The sequence below is a fragment of the Macrotis lagotis genome, chromosome 7 (genome assembly GCF_037893015.1).
Source record: "Macrotis lagotis isolate mMagLag1 chromosome 7, bilby.v1.9.chrom.fasta, whole genome shotgun sequence".
Classification (NCBI taxonomy): domain Eukaryota; kingdom Metazoa; phylum Chordata; class Mammalia; order Peramelemorphia; family Peramelidae; genus Macrotis; species Macrotis lagotis.
In genome coordinates this window covers 31926544-31945165 of record NC_133664.1, presented here as the reverse complement: position 1 = coordinate 31945165, position 18622 = coordinate 31926544, and the positions used below count along the sequence as shown (strand labels likewise).

Below are 18622 nucleotides of genomic sequence, written 5' to 3'. Positions count from 1 at the left end.
TAGCATTTTTAGGTTTTGGTTTTTTTTTGCAAGGCAAATGGAGTTAAGTGGTTTACCCAAGGCCACACAGCTAGGTAATTATTAATTATCTGAGGCTGGATTTGAACTCAGGGACTCCTGACTCCAGGGCTGGTGCTCTATCCACTGCACCACCTAGCCTCCCCGGAATTCAGCATTTTTTGAAACTTTTAGCAAGATGTCAAGTCAAATGTAGCAGACTTCCAGGAAATAAATTTGTCTCCAATAAGAAATGGTACATTCTAAAAGGGTGAGCCATTTACTCGTGGTGTGGAAGTGGGGAGTGGAAAGGGACAGGAAAAAGGAAAGACTAAACTAATAAAATTTTGTAATTCTAGCAAGGCAAGATTTCACCTGTGGATTTAAGGCTCCCAAAACTATCTCAATTGTCTTCATATTATGAAATTTTGTCCAACAACATGTTTGGTAGTATTACACAGGTAATGACAACTCTCTTTTCTATGGAAAACAAACCTAAATAGTGTGATACCAAGTCTTTAATTCTGGACAAAAGAAAAAAATTCCCTGATCTGGGTTGAATTCAATCCAAGAGCATTTGTTGAGTATCTACTAAGTAGAGATCTTTGGCTAAGAGACTGGAGGAATGGCAAAGCTTAAATAATATGGGGTCCCTAACCTCATTCTCATGGGGGATAGGCAGGGGTGCTTTGAGACCCAAATGAGAAAAAGGATGTCGGGTTCTTTGCAGAACTTCAAGTTTAACCATTTTTATATTAGCCCCCAGGTTAAAGCAGGCAATATTCAATTGGTCTAAGCTTACTATTTATTATATTCCTATAAAACTCAAACAATATTTATAGACTAGTACAAGAGTATGCAGGCATATGATTAACAAGGAAAGTTGTATGCACGTACTTTAATATTTAATTTGTGTGTATTTTTACAAGTATAACCAATTAACCAAATAATAAATCAATCCTTGATTTGCAATCTTTCTCATTTCTGAAGTGTAAATTCTCCCATTGAAAACTGAACAATTAGCCCTTGAGATGAACAAGGATATATATATATATGTATATATATATACATATATATATATACATTTTAATGTTTAATTTACATTATTAACATTTTCACACTCCCAATGAAAATTTAACAATCATATCCTGAGAGTTGGTCTAGCTGACTGGTGTAACCTTGGAGATATAATCTGACTTAGCTAAGGCCACTATAAACCAATGCACAATAAAGATTCAAAATGAATCATTGTGTCCCTTATGATGGGAAGGATCATTCCTGACAATAAGCAGGCAATTGGCACAGTGGAGAGAAAGCCTGATCCTGAGTTCAAATGCAGCCTCAGTAGCTTATTCTCTCTGTATCTGCACAAATTGCTTAAATTCCCTTTCCTTCAGTTTCCTCATCAATAAATGGGGTTAATAATACCTCCCAGGGTTGTTTTGAGGATCAAATGAGCTAATAATTTTAAATGACTAGCATATTGTCTGGCCCAAAGCAAGTAGTAAATAAATGCTAGTTAATATTAATATTTTTATTAATAAAAAGAGGGGTTAGACACTTGGATGAGTTTTGGAAACAAACTGAGGAATGTCCTTCACTGGGAAATCACAAAAGGAAAAGGAAGTTTGAAGTCATTTTAAAAGCATTTTTAAAACTAGCAATAAAAATCATCTATTCTATAGAATTTCCATCTTAGCTACAATCCTGTAATCAAGTGATATACACTAATCTAGAGGTCCACAACTGCAAATTAGTTAAGCATTAATAATGCTTACCTATTTGCAATAGTTTTTTAAATTGGGGTTTTTTTTTTCTAAATAGACATTAGATTGTTTAAATGATAGTATGAACAGAGGGTAAGCCTTGGAATAGGACAAACATCCATTGGGAATTCCTCAACTTTTCTTCGTCTGAAAAGGGCAGGAGGATATGTGAAAATGTTGGTAAATAATTGAGCATTTAACTGTAGACTCTTTTGCTTTTATCCTCTCATTGCTCAATAGTCTGATTTTCCCCAGATGGTTCACAAGGCTTAAACTTTCTTTTCATCCTTGCTAAGGGTCTATTGTAGCACCAGAGAGAACAGACCTTTCAATAAATCTTTGCTGGTCAATGGATTTCATACAGAAAAAATAACTGGCTGGTAAGTTGAATTATCTTAAGCTTGGATTTATTCTTTAAGATCAGTAAAATTATTTTAAAACAGTCAAAAAAAAAGAAAATGGTCAAGTGAATCAGAGTGGATATCTGACTCTATTAATGGAAAGGGTCACAGGATGCTCCTAAGTCACTTCAATTATTGGAAAGATGTGCAAATAAATTAAAATAGCTTTTTTTTAAAGGACCAGGAAAATTAATGCAATGCAGGTGATGGTGAGAAAACTATTTTTACAACACAAAAGGTGACAAGAAGTTAACTTGAAGAAACTGAGTGAAAAAAGAGGAGACTGGAAAAATTCCAGTAGATTAGAATTATTTCAATAAAGTGTCAGAGTAGAATGTGGTAGTTTCTCTCTCTCATACTCCTATACTTTAAAGAGTTTTCTTCCCTGGACAAAATATAATGTTTTGTATCTTAACTTCTCTATGTTCCCTCAAGACTCAGCGCAGGTACCAACTTCTCAAGTTACTTTGGAAGGGATCATTAGGATTCAAAAAGTCTCTAATTTGCTTATGTTGTGGTTAAGGAAACTGAGGCAATAGAGATCAAGAGATTTGTCTAAGATCATATGGAGGACTCAAGTAGAAGAAACAGCCTTTGAAGCTTGAAACCCAAATTCTTTCAACTGTGTCATGATACATGACATGGTTTGTCTTTGTATTCCCATTGTTTCCAACCTTGGACCCAGCCAGTGCATAATAAACATTTGTCCAATTGAATTCTAGGAGGAAGCCTAGAACAGTCTAGTCACCAGCTCCATCCAAATCATACTTCTTTCACTATAGGCATCATTCTTTCCTTCTCTCATCCAAAAACCATCACCTTGGACAACTGATAGGTAAACAAGCAAATCTCCGTTTGACTTCCCAGGCACCAACCTTAAAGGATGTTACCATACACACAGTAAGATCACCAGACTAAGTAGGATTTGAACCCAAGTCTTCTAGTTAACTTTCACAGTGTCAGATCAACTTAGATTCTTGATGGGTTTTTTTTGTTTATTTGGATTCTAAGTCTTAGTAGGTGGGGTTATTTGTGGGGGGGAAGGAAGGATTCATTTCCAGGCTTCTTTATTTCTAGAACAAACTTAACATGTTTATACTTTGAAAGTATTCTAGGCAAGCAGTAAATGGGGAAATTGCCAAAAAACAAAGCTGAGGCACCTGTTTTTCTCTGCTAGTGGGAGAGGGAAAAAAAAAGTCTGACTCTAAACCGTTCCCAAAGCTTAGTAAACGGCAGGCAATTTAGGATAATCTTGATGATATACGGTCCTTTAAAAGAGAATTCTGAGAGCTATAAAGCCCATCCAATTCTGCCTCTGTGTGTCATTACCAGCCTGGTGCATTATGCTCCCTGCACTCAGACCCTTCACCATGAAGTCCAAGATCAATGGCAATAACCCAATGTGGTGGGCGATGTGGTCCCTCGGCTCTGTGCTTATTAAAAGTTTTTCAGAAGAGCATGTTCAGCTCCTAAACTGAAAGAAAGTCATCATGTCATGCTCAAGGAACAGTGAGCACAGAGTTTTAATGGCTGGAGGCTTAATTTGATTTTTTAAAGGACAAATTCTCTTTCTTCTGTCTGAGCCAAGATCATACTTTATAAACTTTCATTCACGATCAAGGTAGAAGGCCATTGATCTTTTAACAAACACAACAACAAATATGCACATAAAGAAGAGTAGGGACCAAGGATTTATGAAATACTATCTAGCTTGCATAGAGCCTCGACTGGTTTCTCAGAAAACCCAAGAGCTGACAATGGCCTCAGAAGTCTGGATTTCAAAGGTCGTTCCCTAAGATGGGAACTGGTATTGCTCTCTTAGACCCCAAAGGGAGAACAGCTGAAATAAATAGATTTTTCTTTTTCAACAGCTAGACTTTACTTCCATTAAAAAGCAATGGGTAGAAGTTGAAATGAAGCAGGATGTCTCAAAAACTTGCTATCTGTAATAGCTATGCTAAAAGAGGAATTATCTGCCTACAAAAGAGAGACTTTCCTTTCATTAAGCAAAGTCTCGAAGTCATTGGAACAGTTGTAATGGGCATTCTTGTTTAGACATTGGACTAAATAAGTCACTTTTCAGTTGAGATTCTGTGATGCTGGAACATTTATTAGATAATCCAAGATTAAGATTCAGGTAATAAATGAAAGAAAATTCAAAGTACTTTTCAAGTTAGTTTCATAATAGTTTGTTTTATATCCATTCCTTTCATCATCCTAAAAGGGTGGTATGAACAAGGTCTTTGGTGATAAAGGAATCATTATGAGAATGTTTATATAATATGATGAGTAAACAAACTCCAAGCTAGCTGACAACTTAATCCATCGAAAGCTTATTAAACTGGGGTGGCTAGGTGGCGCAGTGGATAGAGCACTGGTCCTGGAGTCAGGAGTACCTGGGTTCAAATCCGGTCTCAGACACTTAATAATTACCTAGCCATGTGGCCTTGGGCAAGCCACTTAAACCCATTTCCTTGCAAAAAAAAAAGCCTAAAAAAAAGCTTATTAAGGCTTTGCAGACCAAACACTATGCTAGGTGTTGGAAAAGTGAAAACCCTTGCCCTCAAGAGGGTCATACTCCATCATACAATTTGACATCAAAACCCTCATCTATGGATTCACAGGCAGCAAGATGGTACAATGGAAAGAGCACCCCTTGGAGTCTAGATGAGCTGAGTTCAAATGCAGTCTCAGACACTAACTAGCTGTGTGATCCTGGGCAACTCATTTGAAATCTTTTTGCCTCAGTGCCTCATCTGGAAAATGAAGTAACACTGGAGAGGAAATGGCAAATCATTTCAGGATCTTTATCAAGAAACCTGGATGGACAAAGTCCAGGGGTCACATAGAATCAGATAGGACAGCAACCAGGTGGCGTGAACCTCATCTTCCTGAATTCAAATCTCATCTCTGACACTTATGAGCTGTGTGACCCTGGGTAGGTCACTTCACCTTGTTTGCCTCAATTTACTCTTCTGTAAAATGAGTTAGAGAAGAAAATGACAAACCACTCCGAGATATTTGCTAAAAAATACCAAGTGGGGTCACTAAGAGTTGGACATGACTGAAAATGACTGAACAACAACAAAAACAAAGACATACAATGTAGAAGAAGTCTGGTGATCCAGTTAAAAGCACGTTGTATTCGAAATCTGAAGACAGGGTCCAATTCTAATGCTACCAACTTTTACCTGTTACTTGGGCAAATCATCTCACCTCTCTAGACCTTTTTATCTTAGCTGAATAATGAGGAGGTAAGACTAAAATGTCCCGAATATCTTCTTCAGCTTGAAACTTTGAGGGTCTATGATCCTAAAGGAACTTGTGCCTTATGAACAAAGAACTATCAGATTCTTCAGCCCAGTGATGCTTGGACAGGGTGAGGTGGGGATAAGGGAGAGGCTGGGATAAAAACACAAAGGGACTTATAACTTGAAACAGAAAGGGATTTTATAATTTTAAAAATATATTTATATGCATGTTGTAAAAAGATAATGTTGATTAGTGGAGAGAGTCCTGAGCTTGGAGTCACAGAACTCAAGACTTGCTTCTCATACTTACTAATCATCTATCTGATCCTTGACCACATCACTTTATGTTCAAAGATGACTTACAACCTCTTTTAAGAAAAGAGTTTCCTGATGAAATTATATACATTTTGCACATTTACATCAGTTAAATTGGAAACTAAGGAAATTCCTCAAAGAATCTCTTAATCAAGGGTCTAATAAAATGAACTTGGTTATCTTTTTTTTATACATGGAGGCAGATTCCTTTCAACAAATGATAAATCTTAGATCAATAAGATAAAAATAATAAAAATGATAAAAAATAAATGATAAATAAAAATGATAAAAATCTTAGAATATTCCCAAGGTAAAAGATATTCTATTCTATCATGTTGTATTATTTTTATAATAGCATTTCTTAGAGAAATGCTTTCCTCAGTTAAATTCAACCAAGACCCCTGCTACCACATAAGAGGACATCATACCCATATGCAGATTTGATATGATATAAAGGCTTAATTTATTTTGTCAACAATAATTATTCTTTTTCCCCAAATTCCTTTGCCTTTATGAAGATAATCAGTTAATTCACTCTCCTATTCTTATGTTTTTTTTTTAAAAAGATGAGAACACTCATTTAACCATGAAACTATAGACCAATCCTGTCTTCTCTTTGCTACCATTACTCCTTACATGTAGAATTTCATTCTACCATTCCCATTTCTACCTGATCACAACCATTTCTACTTGCCTTTGAAGTCTTGTTTTAATGTTAGCATTTTGATCTCTTTAATTATAAATGGTGGGGTCCCTTCATGAGACTTGGTATCCCTTTTTCTCTCTCTCAAGCACTTAAATTCAATTACACTTTATAGTGAGTTTTCTCATTATCCCTACTCAACTGTAAATCCCTTTATGTTGAAAACTATCATGTTTATCTTGGTATCAAGCACTGGCAACCATACAAACTCCAAGCTTAATAATTTAAAAAAATTAACATTGGATATGGTAAGCAATAATTTAGATAGTAATTTTATAAAACACATATTCTACTTAGAACAAAGCATGAGTCAAAATCACACAGAATCAGGATCCTAGATTTGGAGTTCAAAAGATGGTTTAAGGTCATATAATCAAAGCCTTCATTTTACAACTCTGTTTATATTTTGTAAAATAAATGTAAATAAGGAAGATATATGAACTTGTGGTCACATCATTTGTGAACACCTCATTAATTAGTACCTGGCCACTGAGAGACCTAAAATATCAGACATGATGTGGTAGAATTAGGGTCATCTCTACTGGTGAGATAGGGGAGACAATAAGTTAGGTTAAATAAGTGCAAGGCTTTGGAATGGAATCCATGAATTATGAAAGGTGTCAATTATGAAGGGGTCATTTGTAAACAGCGCTGTAACTAGCAATTTGGGAGCTTTGTAAAGTCAGGATCAGACCAAAGTCATAATTCATGATGTGAAAATAATACAGTATTATTAAACAGGATGATTAAGACAAAATCAGTTAAGCAGGAAGTAAAACAGAAGCATACAAAGTCCTATGGAGAAGTGAGCCTAGAATTCTGCCCTGTGGATGAGGAGAAACAAAACTAAATAATGAGGTGACTATAGTGAGCAAGAAGACTGGAGCTCAACCAAAGAGGGTGTAGGTCCGCAGGAGTGAGTGGGTAAGGGAAGCAAGTTTGCCATTCTATAACTTTACATTTTAAATAATTATTTTTGGCTAGCTAGATTTTAAATTCAGGTGTTTCTACAGTCTAACAAAGAGTAAAATATTTCTCTTTCACAGACTATATTAGCTAAACATTTCATGCCCATTAAATTTCAGTGGCCTGGGGCAAAGCTTTCTTTTCTTAACCCTGGTTACATCTCTATTTGGGAGGGAGGGAGGGAAGGAGGGAGGGAGGGAGAGAGAAGGAAGGGAGGAAGGAAGGAAGGAAGGAAGGAAGGAAGGAAGGAAGGAAGGAAGGAAGGAAGGAAGGAAGGAAGGAAGGAAGACAGGAGAAGAGAGAAGATGAGAGGAAAAAGGGAAAGGAAGAAAGAGAAAAAAAGGAAAGAGGGAGGGAAGGAGGAAAAAGGGGAGAGGAAAGAATGATTGGATGCAAAACCATGAGAAACCCATTGGACAGAACTGTCCTTAATAAGTTACTCTGCTCACTTTTACTAAAACAAAGAATTGGACAGAATTCCAAAATTAAGAAAATTCTTCTGAAGCCTCAATGAACTTGATAGCACAGTCTAAGTGGTTTCTGACTAGCTAGGGATATAGGCAATATCTTCAAATGTCCCCTTTCCTTTGTATTTGTCTTTAATAGGTAAACTGAATGTAAACTAGTCTCATTCATAAAGCATTCTGAAATCATTTTTTAAAGATCATTAGCAGTCCTTGGAGTTGAATGGAATAGGCAGGATGCCTGCGTAGGACAGACTGGGAGCCTTTCTGCTTAAGTCAAAGTTTCAGGTAACAAGAGTTTGTCTTTTTCAGCTTTCCCACTAATTTTGTTGCCAGCAATAGGACTAAGGTTCCCTCCGATCTTTCTTCCCACACCTCATATTGTGGTTTCCAAGTCTGCTTAATGCATTCAGTGTTTCACAAAGAACTGAACACTCTTTCCAAGCCATGAAAATGAGTTGTAATGAACCAATACACATATTGTAACTCATTGACCTGGGGGAGCATTGCTTTCCATTTAAATGCTTCTCCCTTTGTGGTGCTGGCAAGTATGAATGCCCACTGAGATACTTCCTCAACTGGTTCACTAAACCATAATCCCATTAGAGGTCTTCAATAAACAGATACCACAAAAATAGGCTCTGCATGTTATGTCCCTGATTCCGGTCTGTGGGTCAGCTTCATGAAGTAATACATATAATGGAAGACTTGAATTAATCCAGCTGTGTGACCCTGGCTAAGTCATTTAACCTCTACCTACCTCTAACTACCTTCCATGGTTGTTCTAAGGATCAACTATAATAATTGTATGGTACTTAACACAGTGCATTGTAGGGACTTAATAGATACGTATTTCCTTCTTCCCTCTCCACTTTATCTTTTTTTGACTCCTTTTTTCTTTTAATTTATTTATTTTTTTCCAATTACATTCAAAGATAGTTTTCAATATTCATGCTTTTGTAAGTGTTTGAGTTCTGCATTTTCCCACCACCCTCCCTTTCCTCCCCTCCCCTTAGCAGTGAGCAATCTGATATAAGTTGTACATGTAAATTCCTGGTTAACATATTTCCATATTAGTCATGTTGTGAAAGAAAAATTAGAACTAAGGGGGAAGGGAACCATGAGAAAGAAAGGAAAAAAAAACCATGAAAGAAGTCTTAAAAATGTACTTTATTTTCTACACAAAGATTTTCCTAAGAACACACTTCTGATCAATTCACAACTCTGTTCAAGAGTCATCAGTGACTCCCTAGCATAAAATATAAAAACTCCTCACCTTAGCATTTAGAACCCTTCCAATTCTGTTACCAGTCTACTTTCCAAAATTCATTTCATATCATTGACCTTCCTATCCTCTATATTCTACTTAAACTGTCCAAATTGATGTTTCTCTAACTTGTTGACCTATCTCCCACCTCCATTCCTTTGCACAGGTTATCTTGTTCGATTGCTTTTCATTTCTACTTCCTAAAATCTTTATCTCAAGTCTCAGCTGAGATTATCACCCTCCTTCCTCACCCATGAAGCCTTTCCTGATTCACCCTAGTTAATGTTTTTGTCCTCCCTTTGTTAGTATTTAGCTGTTTGAATAGATGTTCCCTCCAAGGTTAAACTTCTAAAGGGAAGCAACATTTGGCTTTTGTCTTCATATTCCCTGTGCCTAGCCAGAGGATGTAATTATCTACTGAAAATGTTTGTTCAGCTGAACTGAAACATATAAGATTCTTCAAAAATACATTTATTAAGATCTATAATAATATGTCCTTTTACAATGATCATTGGAATTATTTATTTAAGAGAATGGGGTTAAATGACTTGCCCAAGGCCACACAGGTAATTATTAAGTGTCTGAGGCCTGATTTGAACTCTGTCAGGGCTGGTGCTCTATGCATTACACCACCTAGGTGCCCCTAATTGTTGGATTTAATTATAGACATTCTAGGCTAGAATTCTGGCTCTACCACTTAGAAAGAGCTAAGTTCAAATGTGCCTTTAGGTATTTGCTGTGTGATCCTGGGTAAATCACTTAATCTCTCTGCCTCTACCACCTTCCAGATTTACTAGGCAGATGATATAAGATAATATATATTAAAAAGCTGGGATATCTCAGAGAAAGAATTTTACCTCTTTAGGTTTAATGATACTTATCTTTAAATTTGGGGGGCTTAACTAGGGCATTTCTAAAGTTCCTTCTTGATGCTATGACACTCCCATTAGGTAAGTACTGAATAACAGGATTCTCAGGTATCATATGACTCACCCAAAGTCATGCAGAAAATATGGATCAAAACCAGGACTTGGATATGAATGTATATACTTCTAATCCACTATTTTTCCATCATACCAGTCAAGATTTAAGAATAAAAGAAACAGTTCTATCCAGTCACCCCAATGGTCAATTATTGGTCTATAAATATGGAACCTTACTATCTATGTGTCTTTGGATAAGCTATTAAACCTAGGTCTCAGTTTCCTCATCTATAAAATGAAGGAGTTAAATATAATTGTCCTCAAGATCCCTATGAACTCAATGTTGTGATTATTCTCTACCTACTTACTCATCTGCTGAGAAAATAATATTATCTCCGTGTGTAGATATAAAAATCGGATGAAGAGTGTAATAAAAGAAAAATGAAATTCAAAAAATAACCAAATGTCATTATATTTTAGACTTCCAAAGACTTTTGAGCAATCATATAGGAAGAAAAGTAGCAAAGCAAAATTATAATTAACTCTGTTTAATACCAATTAATATTCATACTAATAATTAAATCTTCCAATAATCTATGATAAAATAAAATGAATGAGTTTCTTTTGTTTTTTTTAATGTTTCTAGAAACATAGATTTGGGGGGGAGGCACTCATTTTGTAGGTGAAAAGGATGTCATATAAAAAATCAATATTAGAAAAAATAGAATTGACATAATGGATAAAGCTCTAATTTTAGTTAGGAACAACTGAGATCAAATCCAGCATCTGATACTTCTTAGCTCTCTGACCATGGGTATTCCAAATAAGCATCTAGAGACATCAAGTAATTCTTTGTGATTATTGATTTACTGCAGATAGAATGGGCCTTGGGTGACCAGAGGGACTTCTGAGCACCTATAAAATCCCAGATTCTTTATGTATTGAAGGGGAGAAAAATAAGCATTTATGAGTTAACTCCAATGTATGAGGTGCTATGCTTAGTGATTCATCCTTAGAACAATCCTGAAAGGTAGATGCTGCTATTACCCCATTTTAGTTGAAGAAACTGAGGCAAGTCAAAGTTATAACTTATTCATTAATCATCTAAGGTTGGATTTGAATTCAGGTCCAGTGCTATATTCATTGTGCCACCTAGCTCCCTCATAGGATCATAGTCTGAGAGAGATGGAAAAGATCGTGGGGCCATCTAGTCCAACACTCTCATTTTACAGATAAAGCAACTGAGACTCATGAAGGGTAAGTGACTTATCCAAGGTCATAGGTAGTAAATGTCAGCAGTGGCATCTAAATTCAAGTCCTATGACTCCAGAGTTAGTGTTCTTCCCCCTGGATCATGATCAATTCAAAATAGTCATCAAATAGAGTGACAGAAATGATTCCAACAGAGAAAGCTAAATTACAACTGTGTAGATCAAGACATTGTTCATTAAACACCTGTGACTACCTGTCCAACCTAAATACCAAATGAACACAGATCCTGGATTGAGTAGGAATAGTTCTCGCACGCATTGCATGGGTGGAAAGGGAAGTATCTTTCCTACCAATTCAAAATCATTGACTTCTTTCATCATACTTGATGTTCCTTTGGCCAAGAAACATTACTATGATGCTATTTGGAAGCATATGAGCTATTTGGTCATTTAAGTCTGCCTCAATTGCTGCCCCATCACCACATGTTCCTATTGGTCACTTGCTAACATGAAAGTGTTCTTAGTCCTGTTTCTCTAATCAGAGCCAGGATCACTCTCTATGAGAAATCAGCTCACTGGGAATTTAAGCTATAGACATGCTAGAGGATCCATCATCTAGTACAAATCTTTGATTTCTTCTGGTTCAGCTTCATCTTACAGATGATGTTTCTAAAGCTCAGATATTAAGTGGTTTGACCAAAATCAGACACCTAGTAAGTGGCAGAACTGGAATTTGTAGGCAAGTCTTCTGATTCCAAATCCAACATATCATCCATCACTAAGGAAAATTTTGGGTATAGTCTTTGTGACTAATTTCATCTGTTTTGTGAAAATTGTTTAGTTCAGGAAAGAGAAGTTCCCACGACTGTATGAATCAAATATAGTTGATGCCTTGGCAATCCTTGAAATTAGGGAAAGTACACAATAGCCCACAATCTTGTGTGATTATTTAAGCTTCCATGATGAAAAGTACAAAGAAAAAAGGGGTAGAGACACTAAGAAAATTTCAGAATCACAGGTTTACAAATGTTGACCACCAGCTTACTAACCAAAGTAAGGAGGAGACTCAATGGAGAGAACTCAAGACTTGGAGGCAGAAAGATTTCAATTCTAATGTTTCCTTGAACCCTTAATAGATGAAGGAACCTGGGTAAATCACTTAACTTTTCTATCCCTATACTAAAGTAGTCCTCAGTTTCCTTATCTTTCAAATGAAGGAGTTAAATTGTTCTGAAGATCCCTATCAACTCAATACAGTGACTACTCTATACTTGTTTCCTCATCTACTAAATGAGAAAGATAACACTATCTCAATGTGTAGATATAAATAAAATAAGAATAGCAAAAGCCCCTATCTCCCAAGGAGGTTGTTAGGATAAAATGAGATAATATGTGTAAGGCACTTTCCAAAACTTAAAGCATCATGTAAATTCTAACTGGCAATATTATTGTTATTATTACGATTTTTTATTAATATTCTTGTCCAATATTCAATATGTTGAATACTGACCTTAGTATGAATGAGAAGAGAAAATAAAAGTTGCTAGAAATAATAGAAATATACTTTAAATATAGTAGGATCTTAATCATTATCTAACTGCCAAGGCAGGGAACAAAAGCTCAGTCTTTCATCATAGAGGAAAATAGAAGAATTAGTAGAATTGGTTTTTTTGAAGATAATCAAACCCAATATGGGATGGAACACTTTGGTCATTTTTTTCCAGCAGGATTCCTAATAAGCCTAAGGAAAAAAAAAAGACTTTGACAGCATAAATGGACTGTTGGAAGGTAATTTAGAGAGTGTCAAGTACAACATTCTCATTTTACAGAGGAAGAAAATCAAGTCTGGAAATCTAAATTTCCTAAAGCAATTCAAATGGTAAGTAGCAACAAAACTTCAGACCTAAAACTTCTGACTCCCTATACAGGGTTCTTTCAGTAGCCCACCATGTTTCTGGATAACTGAAGTTTATGCAGCAACATCAGTTGCAGAATATGAAGAGTTGGACTAATTCTATTAAAAGAGTTGACATCATCTTCCAAACTAAGTCAATGCATGCAATCATAAACAACAAGTTCAATTCAATTGGATACAGGATAGGGTGGTGCAAATCATGTTGGAAGAGATGATGCAAGATTAAGTGATGAAAAAGTTCAAAGACCTATAGAATACTGAGAAACTATGGACCTGTATCATAGATCACAAATATATCTTACTTTTTTTCAAGGGAATGAGTTATTTTTTATTTTTTTTTATTTTATTATTACTTTTTAGAATTTTGCAAGGCAGTGGGGTTAAGTGGCTTGCCCAAGGCCACACAGCTAGGTAATTATTAAGTGTCTGAGGCTGGATTTGAACTCAGGTCTTCCGGACTCCAGGGCCGGTGCTCTGCCTACTGCACCACCAAGCTGCCCCTAAGCGGATGAGTTGTACAGCACATAGTGAGTTAAAAGCAGCAAAAAGATGAAATTGAGTATATCATAGACAGCATCATTGAATCCTCATGACTAAGAGCTTTGTATTGATGGGATCATTTTGCTATTTATCTATTTCACATCAACATGCTGGGATCAACATACATCATTTTCATATTCACATTTTGTGAGAAAACTCGCCATGGTGGAAGCTTTATTAAAGGGGGAAATTTCTTAGGAGGATACTGTTATACAAATATGAAACAATCAACTCAAAGGATGATATAATTAATACATCCTTCATAGAAAGCACAGAATACTCAGAAATCAATAATACAATATTTCTCATATTTTCTATCTTTATAAATTTTCTACGCATGTTATACCTCCTGCTTTCTAGTTTGAGGATATGATATATTTCTTCCCCTTCCCCTCAAAATTTTCTCTAGGCTATATACTACCTTCAACAGTGTATCCCTCTGAGGACCCACTAAGAGCAATGAAAGATGTGTGAAATAGCATTTAGTTAAACTCTACTCATTGGAAATAAATGGAAGAATGGTTACTCCTATTTACACTCTTTCAGCTTTTCTGCCTCAGCCTTCAGAGATCTATTGCTAGCAGTGGGGGATTAACTAGGCAGGCTAATTAACCGGCTCCAGTAGATATTAAGATGAGAAGGGCATAGCTCACTATAATGTGAGAATATACACAGAGATACTATTTTATTTGGGGGGTAGTAAATAGAGGATTTTTTAAAGGTCAGAGCTGTACTTTCATTAGTGAAACACAACCATGAAGATCTGAAATCCAACTGTTTTAGGGGTACAGAGAGATAAAATGACATGTCCAGGGTCACACAGCTCAAAAATGGCAACTGGAGGAATTGACCTCAAGTCCTCTTGATTCTTAAATTTAGGTTTTTCTCCATTACACCAGTCTGCCTCCTAATCACCATTTCATAGATGGAAGATGAAGATCCAGAAACACTGTGACATTTATTTATGACCAGCAAGTGAATCTGGGGGTGTCCAGTTTCTATTCTCCTGAACACAAATCTGGACCACCATAGATTCATGCTTAAACTCCACCTAGATGACAACCTTTATAAGCTTTTTCTTGTTGGTGTTTTTCAAGGGAGTTTCCATAATTTTCTCATTGTTCCTCATCACAGCCCTCTGGCTCTTATGGGATATGGCTAATGAGTATTCACAAACACTTCTTTTATCACATAGTCAACAGTCATTTACAGGAGTTCCCAGAATGCCTATCTTTTTCTCTTGGTATCATCAGAATGAGAAACTAGGCAAGTCACCATGAAATTCCGTGAAGTGCTACTTGCTGCTGTTACATTTACTAATAACTGTTTTAAATTTATAATCTTAATTAGGTGACAGCAATAAAAATGTACAAATATAATCATATCCTCAATGCATAAATACTTGGTAATGAATTACTTTGTTAATTACTGGTTCCTATCACCAATCACTAAACATTATGTCACAAGACTTATAAACTCAATATTTCTCTTATTATTTATATGTATTTTCATTTTCCCCATCCATGATTATAATAATAATAATAATAATATCTACATAACACTTCAAGTTCTGCAGATCTGCAAAAAGTTAGCATATGACCACATCTGAACATCTCAATAATTCTGTAATGTTGATACCAATATTATACACATTTTACAGATAAGAAAACTAAGAATCAGAAAGGTACTTAGCATCTGGAGGGCGGTTGAAAGAGACCTCAGAGGTTTTCAATTCTGCATGTGAAGAAACTGAGGTCCAGAGATTAATTGAATTATTCAGGGTCTCACATAATGAGTAAGTGTCTTGAAGACAGATTCAAACTTGAGACTTTCCAATTCTATTCATTATATCACTCTGACTGTCCTTCAAGGCTCAACATATATCCCACCTCCTAGAGGAAGCCTTTGAGAAATTTCTTAACTTCTAAGGCAGCAACCAGAAGTGGTTTCCTTTGTATCATCATAGTAGCTTTAGACATGAGAGGGATCTTACATGTTATCTAGTTATCGATGAGGAAAGTGGCAACATAAGAAGATTAGAGAGTTGCCCAAAGTCACTCAGGTGGAAAGTGGGAACTGGGATTTGAACTCATGTTTTCTGAATCCAAATCCCGTTTTTCCCCTCCATGGGGGTATACCCTTACAATTTTGTTGAAAATACAAGACAAATTGAAGAAAGCACCTATTAATGATGCAAGGTCTAAATAGTTATTAAAATTGTTGGTATAATGAACTTTTAAAAACAATTTTGTTGGTTTACAAAGGTGGGAGAGAGAAAAAAAATCACTGCTTGATATTGAAAATAAAAGGAAAAAAATCAAAATTCTTCTTGAAATGCTATGAAAAAGTGACTGCTTTGACAATTTTCCAAAGTCGTTTGTCAAGTCATAGAACTATAGATTTGTAGATGGAATAATAGGCTTTAGACTTCATTTAGCTCAGAGATCCTCAACCTTTTTGTGTCCTAGATCCCTCTGATAGTCTGGTAAAGCCTAAGGATCCCTTCTCAGAGAATTATTTTCAACTATATAAAATAAATTACTGAGAATAATAAAGGAAATCCATAATATTTAAACAGTTTTTAATAATATTAAAGGGAAACTATTTCATAGACTTTACATTCAGAAACTTAAGTTAAATGTTTGCAAAAAATAAAGACACCATTTTTCCCCCATTAACTTTATGGATATCTTTAGATCTATTCATGAATTCTACCAACTTGCTGATTATAGTTATGTAAAAAGAGAGAGAGAAAGAGAGAGAGACAGACAAATGACCTGTCCAAAATAATATATCTAGTAGGGAATATATTCGAGAACCAAAAAGCAGGTCGGCTCACTCCAGATCTCTGACATCACATTGCCTCAGGTACTATCATTTAAGTTGACTCTGCCCTTAGGTTTAGTTACATGAGTGTTAACCAATAGCTGCCCCTCACTTTGGCACCATGATGAGACTCTTGAGGACATAATCTTGCTTCTTTCTCTTGATGGATAAAGATTGAGTTGGAGAAAAGGCAATAATAAAATAAAATAAAACTGGAGCCCAGGGGAAAAAAAAAAAACATCTGCAGGGCCTAGATAAGCTTCGTTTGCTCCAACAATACGCAGTGTTCACTGTGTCACTTTTCACTCCTCTGCTGCTGACACTCCTTGGCGCTAGTCTGCTCAAACTTGGACAGAGCATCTTGACAACTTCTCAAATAGGCTTAAAAAAATGAATTAGGATCATCTGCCAGGCTTAGTTCTCGTTTTTAGAGCCAGTTTCCATTCTTTCCATTCTCTCTCCTCCACACCTCACCCCAATTTTTTCTACACTACAGTGAAATTAGCACAGAAAATTAGGCTAAATCAGCAACCCTATCAGAAAGGAAGCAAACGAATATGAATTAGTACCCAAGGAATAATAGCTTTGCTCTGTAAGCAGATTTGTTTTGGCTACTATTCGCCCGGCCCAAGAGACATGGAAGATTAAAAAAACAACGAATCCATACTCAAAGCTAGGCAAGACAACAAACAACTATCTCATTATGCAAATTTTAAATTTGGTTGAAGTATAGAAGGGGAAACATTACTGTTCAGAGGAAAGGTGCTCTATAAATGAAATGAATTAATATATTTTACTACTGCAGCTGCTGCTGCTATCACTCCTCCGCCTGCTCTTAGTACTAGTCCTACTCCTCCTACTATTACTACTCCAAAATCAAGATAAAGGCAATAAAAGCAAACTGGCCTCCCCTTCTAAATATCTCCTTATTTTATCTGAGTCTTTTGGAACATATTCATTTCACAATCATATCCCTCTAAAATAACTGGGCATCGTCAGGAGGAAGCATTACGTAAAGTGTAGGGAAATCTAGGTCCTCTCTCTTTAGATAAGGGACTAATTCTGAACTCTCCATGCCCAAGCATCCACTATGTTTAGTTATGATTTGGAGGGACTGGATCACGGGGACTGTAGGAACCTGTGGGTGGAAGAATGCCAGCAATACCATTGGCCCCTCTCTCTTCTCCAGAACATAAAACCCACCCGGATAAACCTAGGGGTTTCAAGGACTGAGGTACTTACTGCATTAAAGTTGGGAAATAGATTGACTGCAGCTGCAGTATCCAGAGGAAATGGGAGAAATGGTTTAATATCCAACGAGGGCTGCAAAGGTGGGGCAGGTGGACGGACCAGGGCTGGGAGAGCAGGGCTCTGACATGTGCCACCTGGGGACAAGAAGGGAAAAAGAAAAGTTAGAGAAACTCTGTCTTTGGATGAATGAATGACCTTGATGAAAGACATGAAGTTCCCCACAAAAGATTCAAAGCCATTACGTTGTTACCCTGGAAATGGAGAACTGTTGCTTATAAGAACTTTTTATCCTGTTGCTATCAACTCGCAGTGAACTTTTCCTTGTTCAGATATAGCTAGTTATGGTTCCTCCCTCTGCCTTCAGATTGAATGGAGAATGCTGGGAAAACATCACAGGGCTATTTCCTGCCGGGCAGCCAGACAGGATTCAATTATCAATCACATTTTCAATCAAGATACCTTCGAGACCACCAGATTCCATATTGGTTTTTCATTTCTAGGGCAAATGCAGCCCTCTTGCCCACCTCCCTCTAAAACTCATCTCATCTTTCAGAGAGGCTTATAATAGTATCTTCTACTGTTTCCTTAGAGCTCTCCTTTTCACAACAGTCTGAACCCTGGCAGTGGGAAGCACAGAACTAACCTTGCAGGAAAGACAAATCATCCCACCTTGCTGCCTGGGTAGGGGAAGGATTAAAATGCTATTTTTAATCCACTACTACCAAAGAAACTGGGCTGCTGGGATGCATTCCCCAAGAGTTGGTCCTCACTTGCACCAGTATAGACTAGTGTCACCTACACCAGATTTTTTTTTTGGGGGGGGAGG

At 36.4% G+C, this 18622-nt stretch overlaps 1 protein-coding gene across 6 annotated transcripts in view; it reads right to left on the bottom strand.

The window, feature by feature from the left end:
- Window positions 1–18622, bottom strand: part of ZNF385D (zinc finger protein 385D) — a 978888-nt gene that overhangs the window by 252761 nt on the left and 707505 nt on the right. For all 6 annotated transcript variants that reach the window (XM_074195714.1, XM_074195715.1, XM_074195716.1 and 3 more), the window contains one exon: window positions 17788–17930. In XM_074195714.1, coding sequence (XP_074051815.1) covers window positions 17788–17930 — 143 coding nt within the window. The remainder of the gene's footprint in view (window positions 1–17787; window positions 17931–18622) is intronic.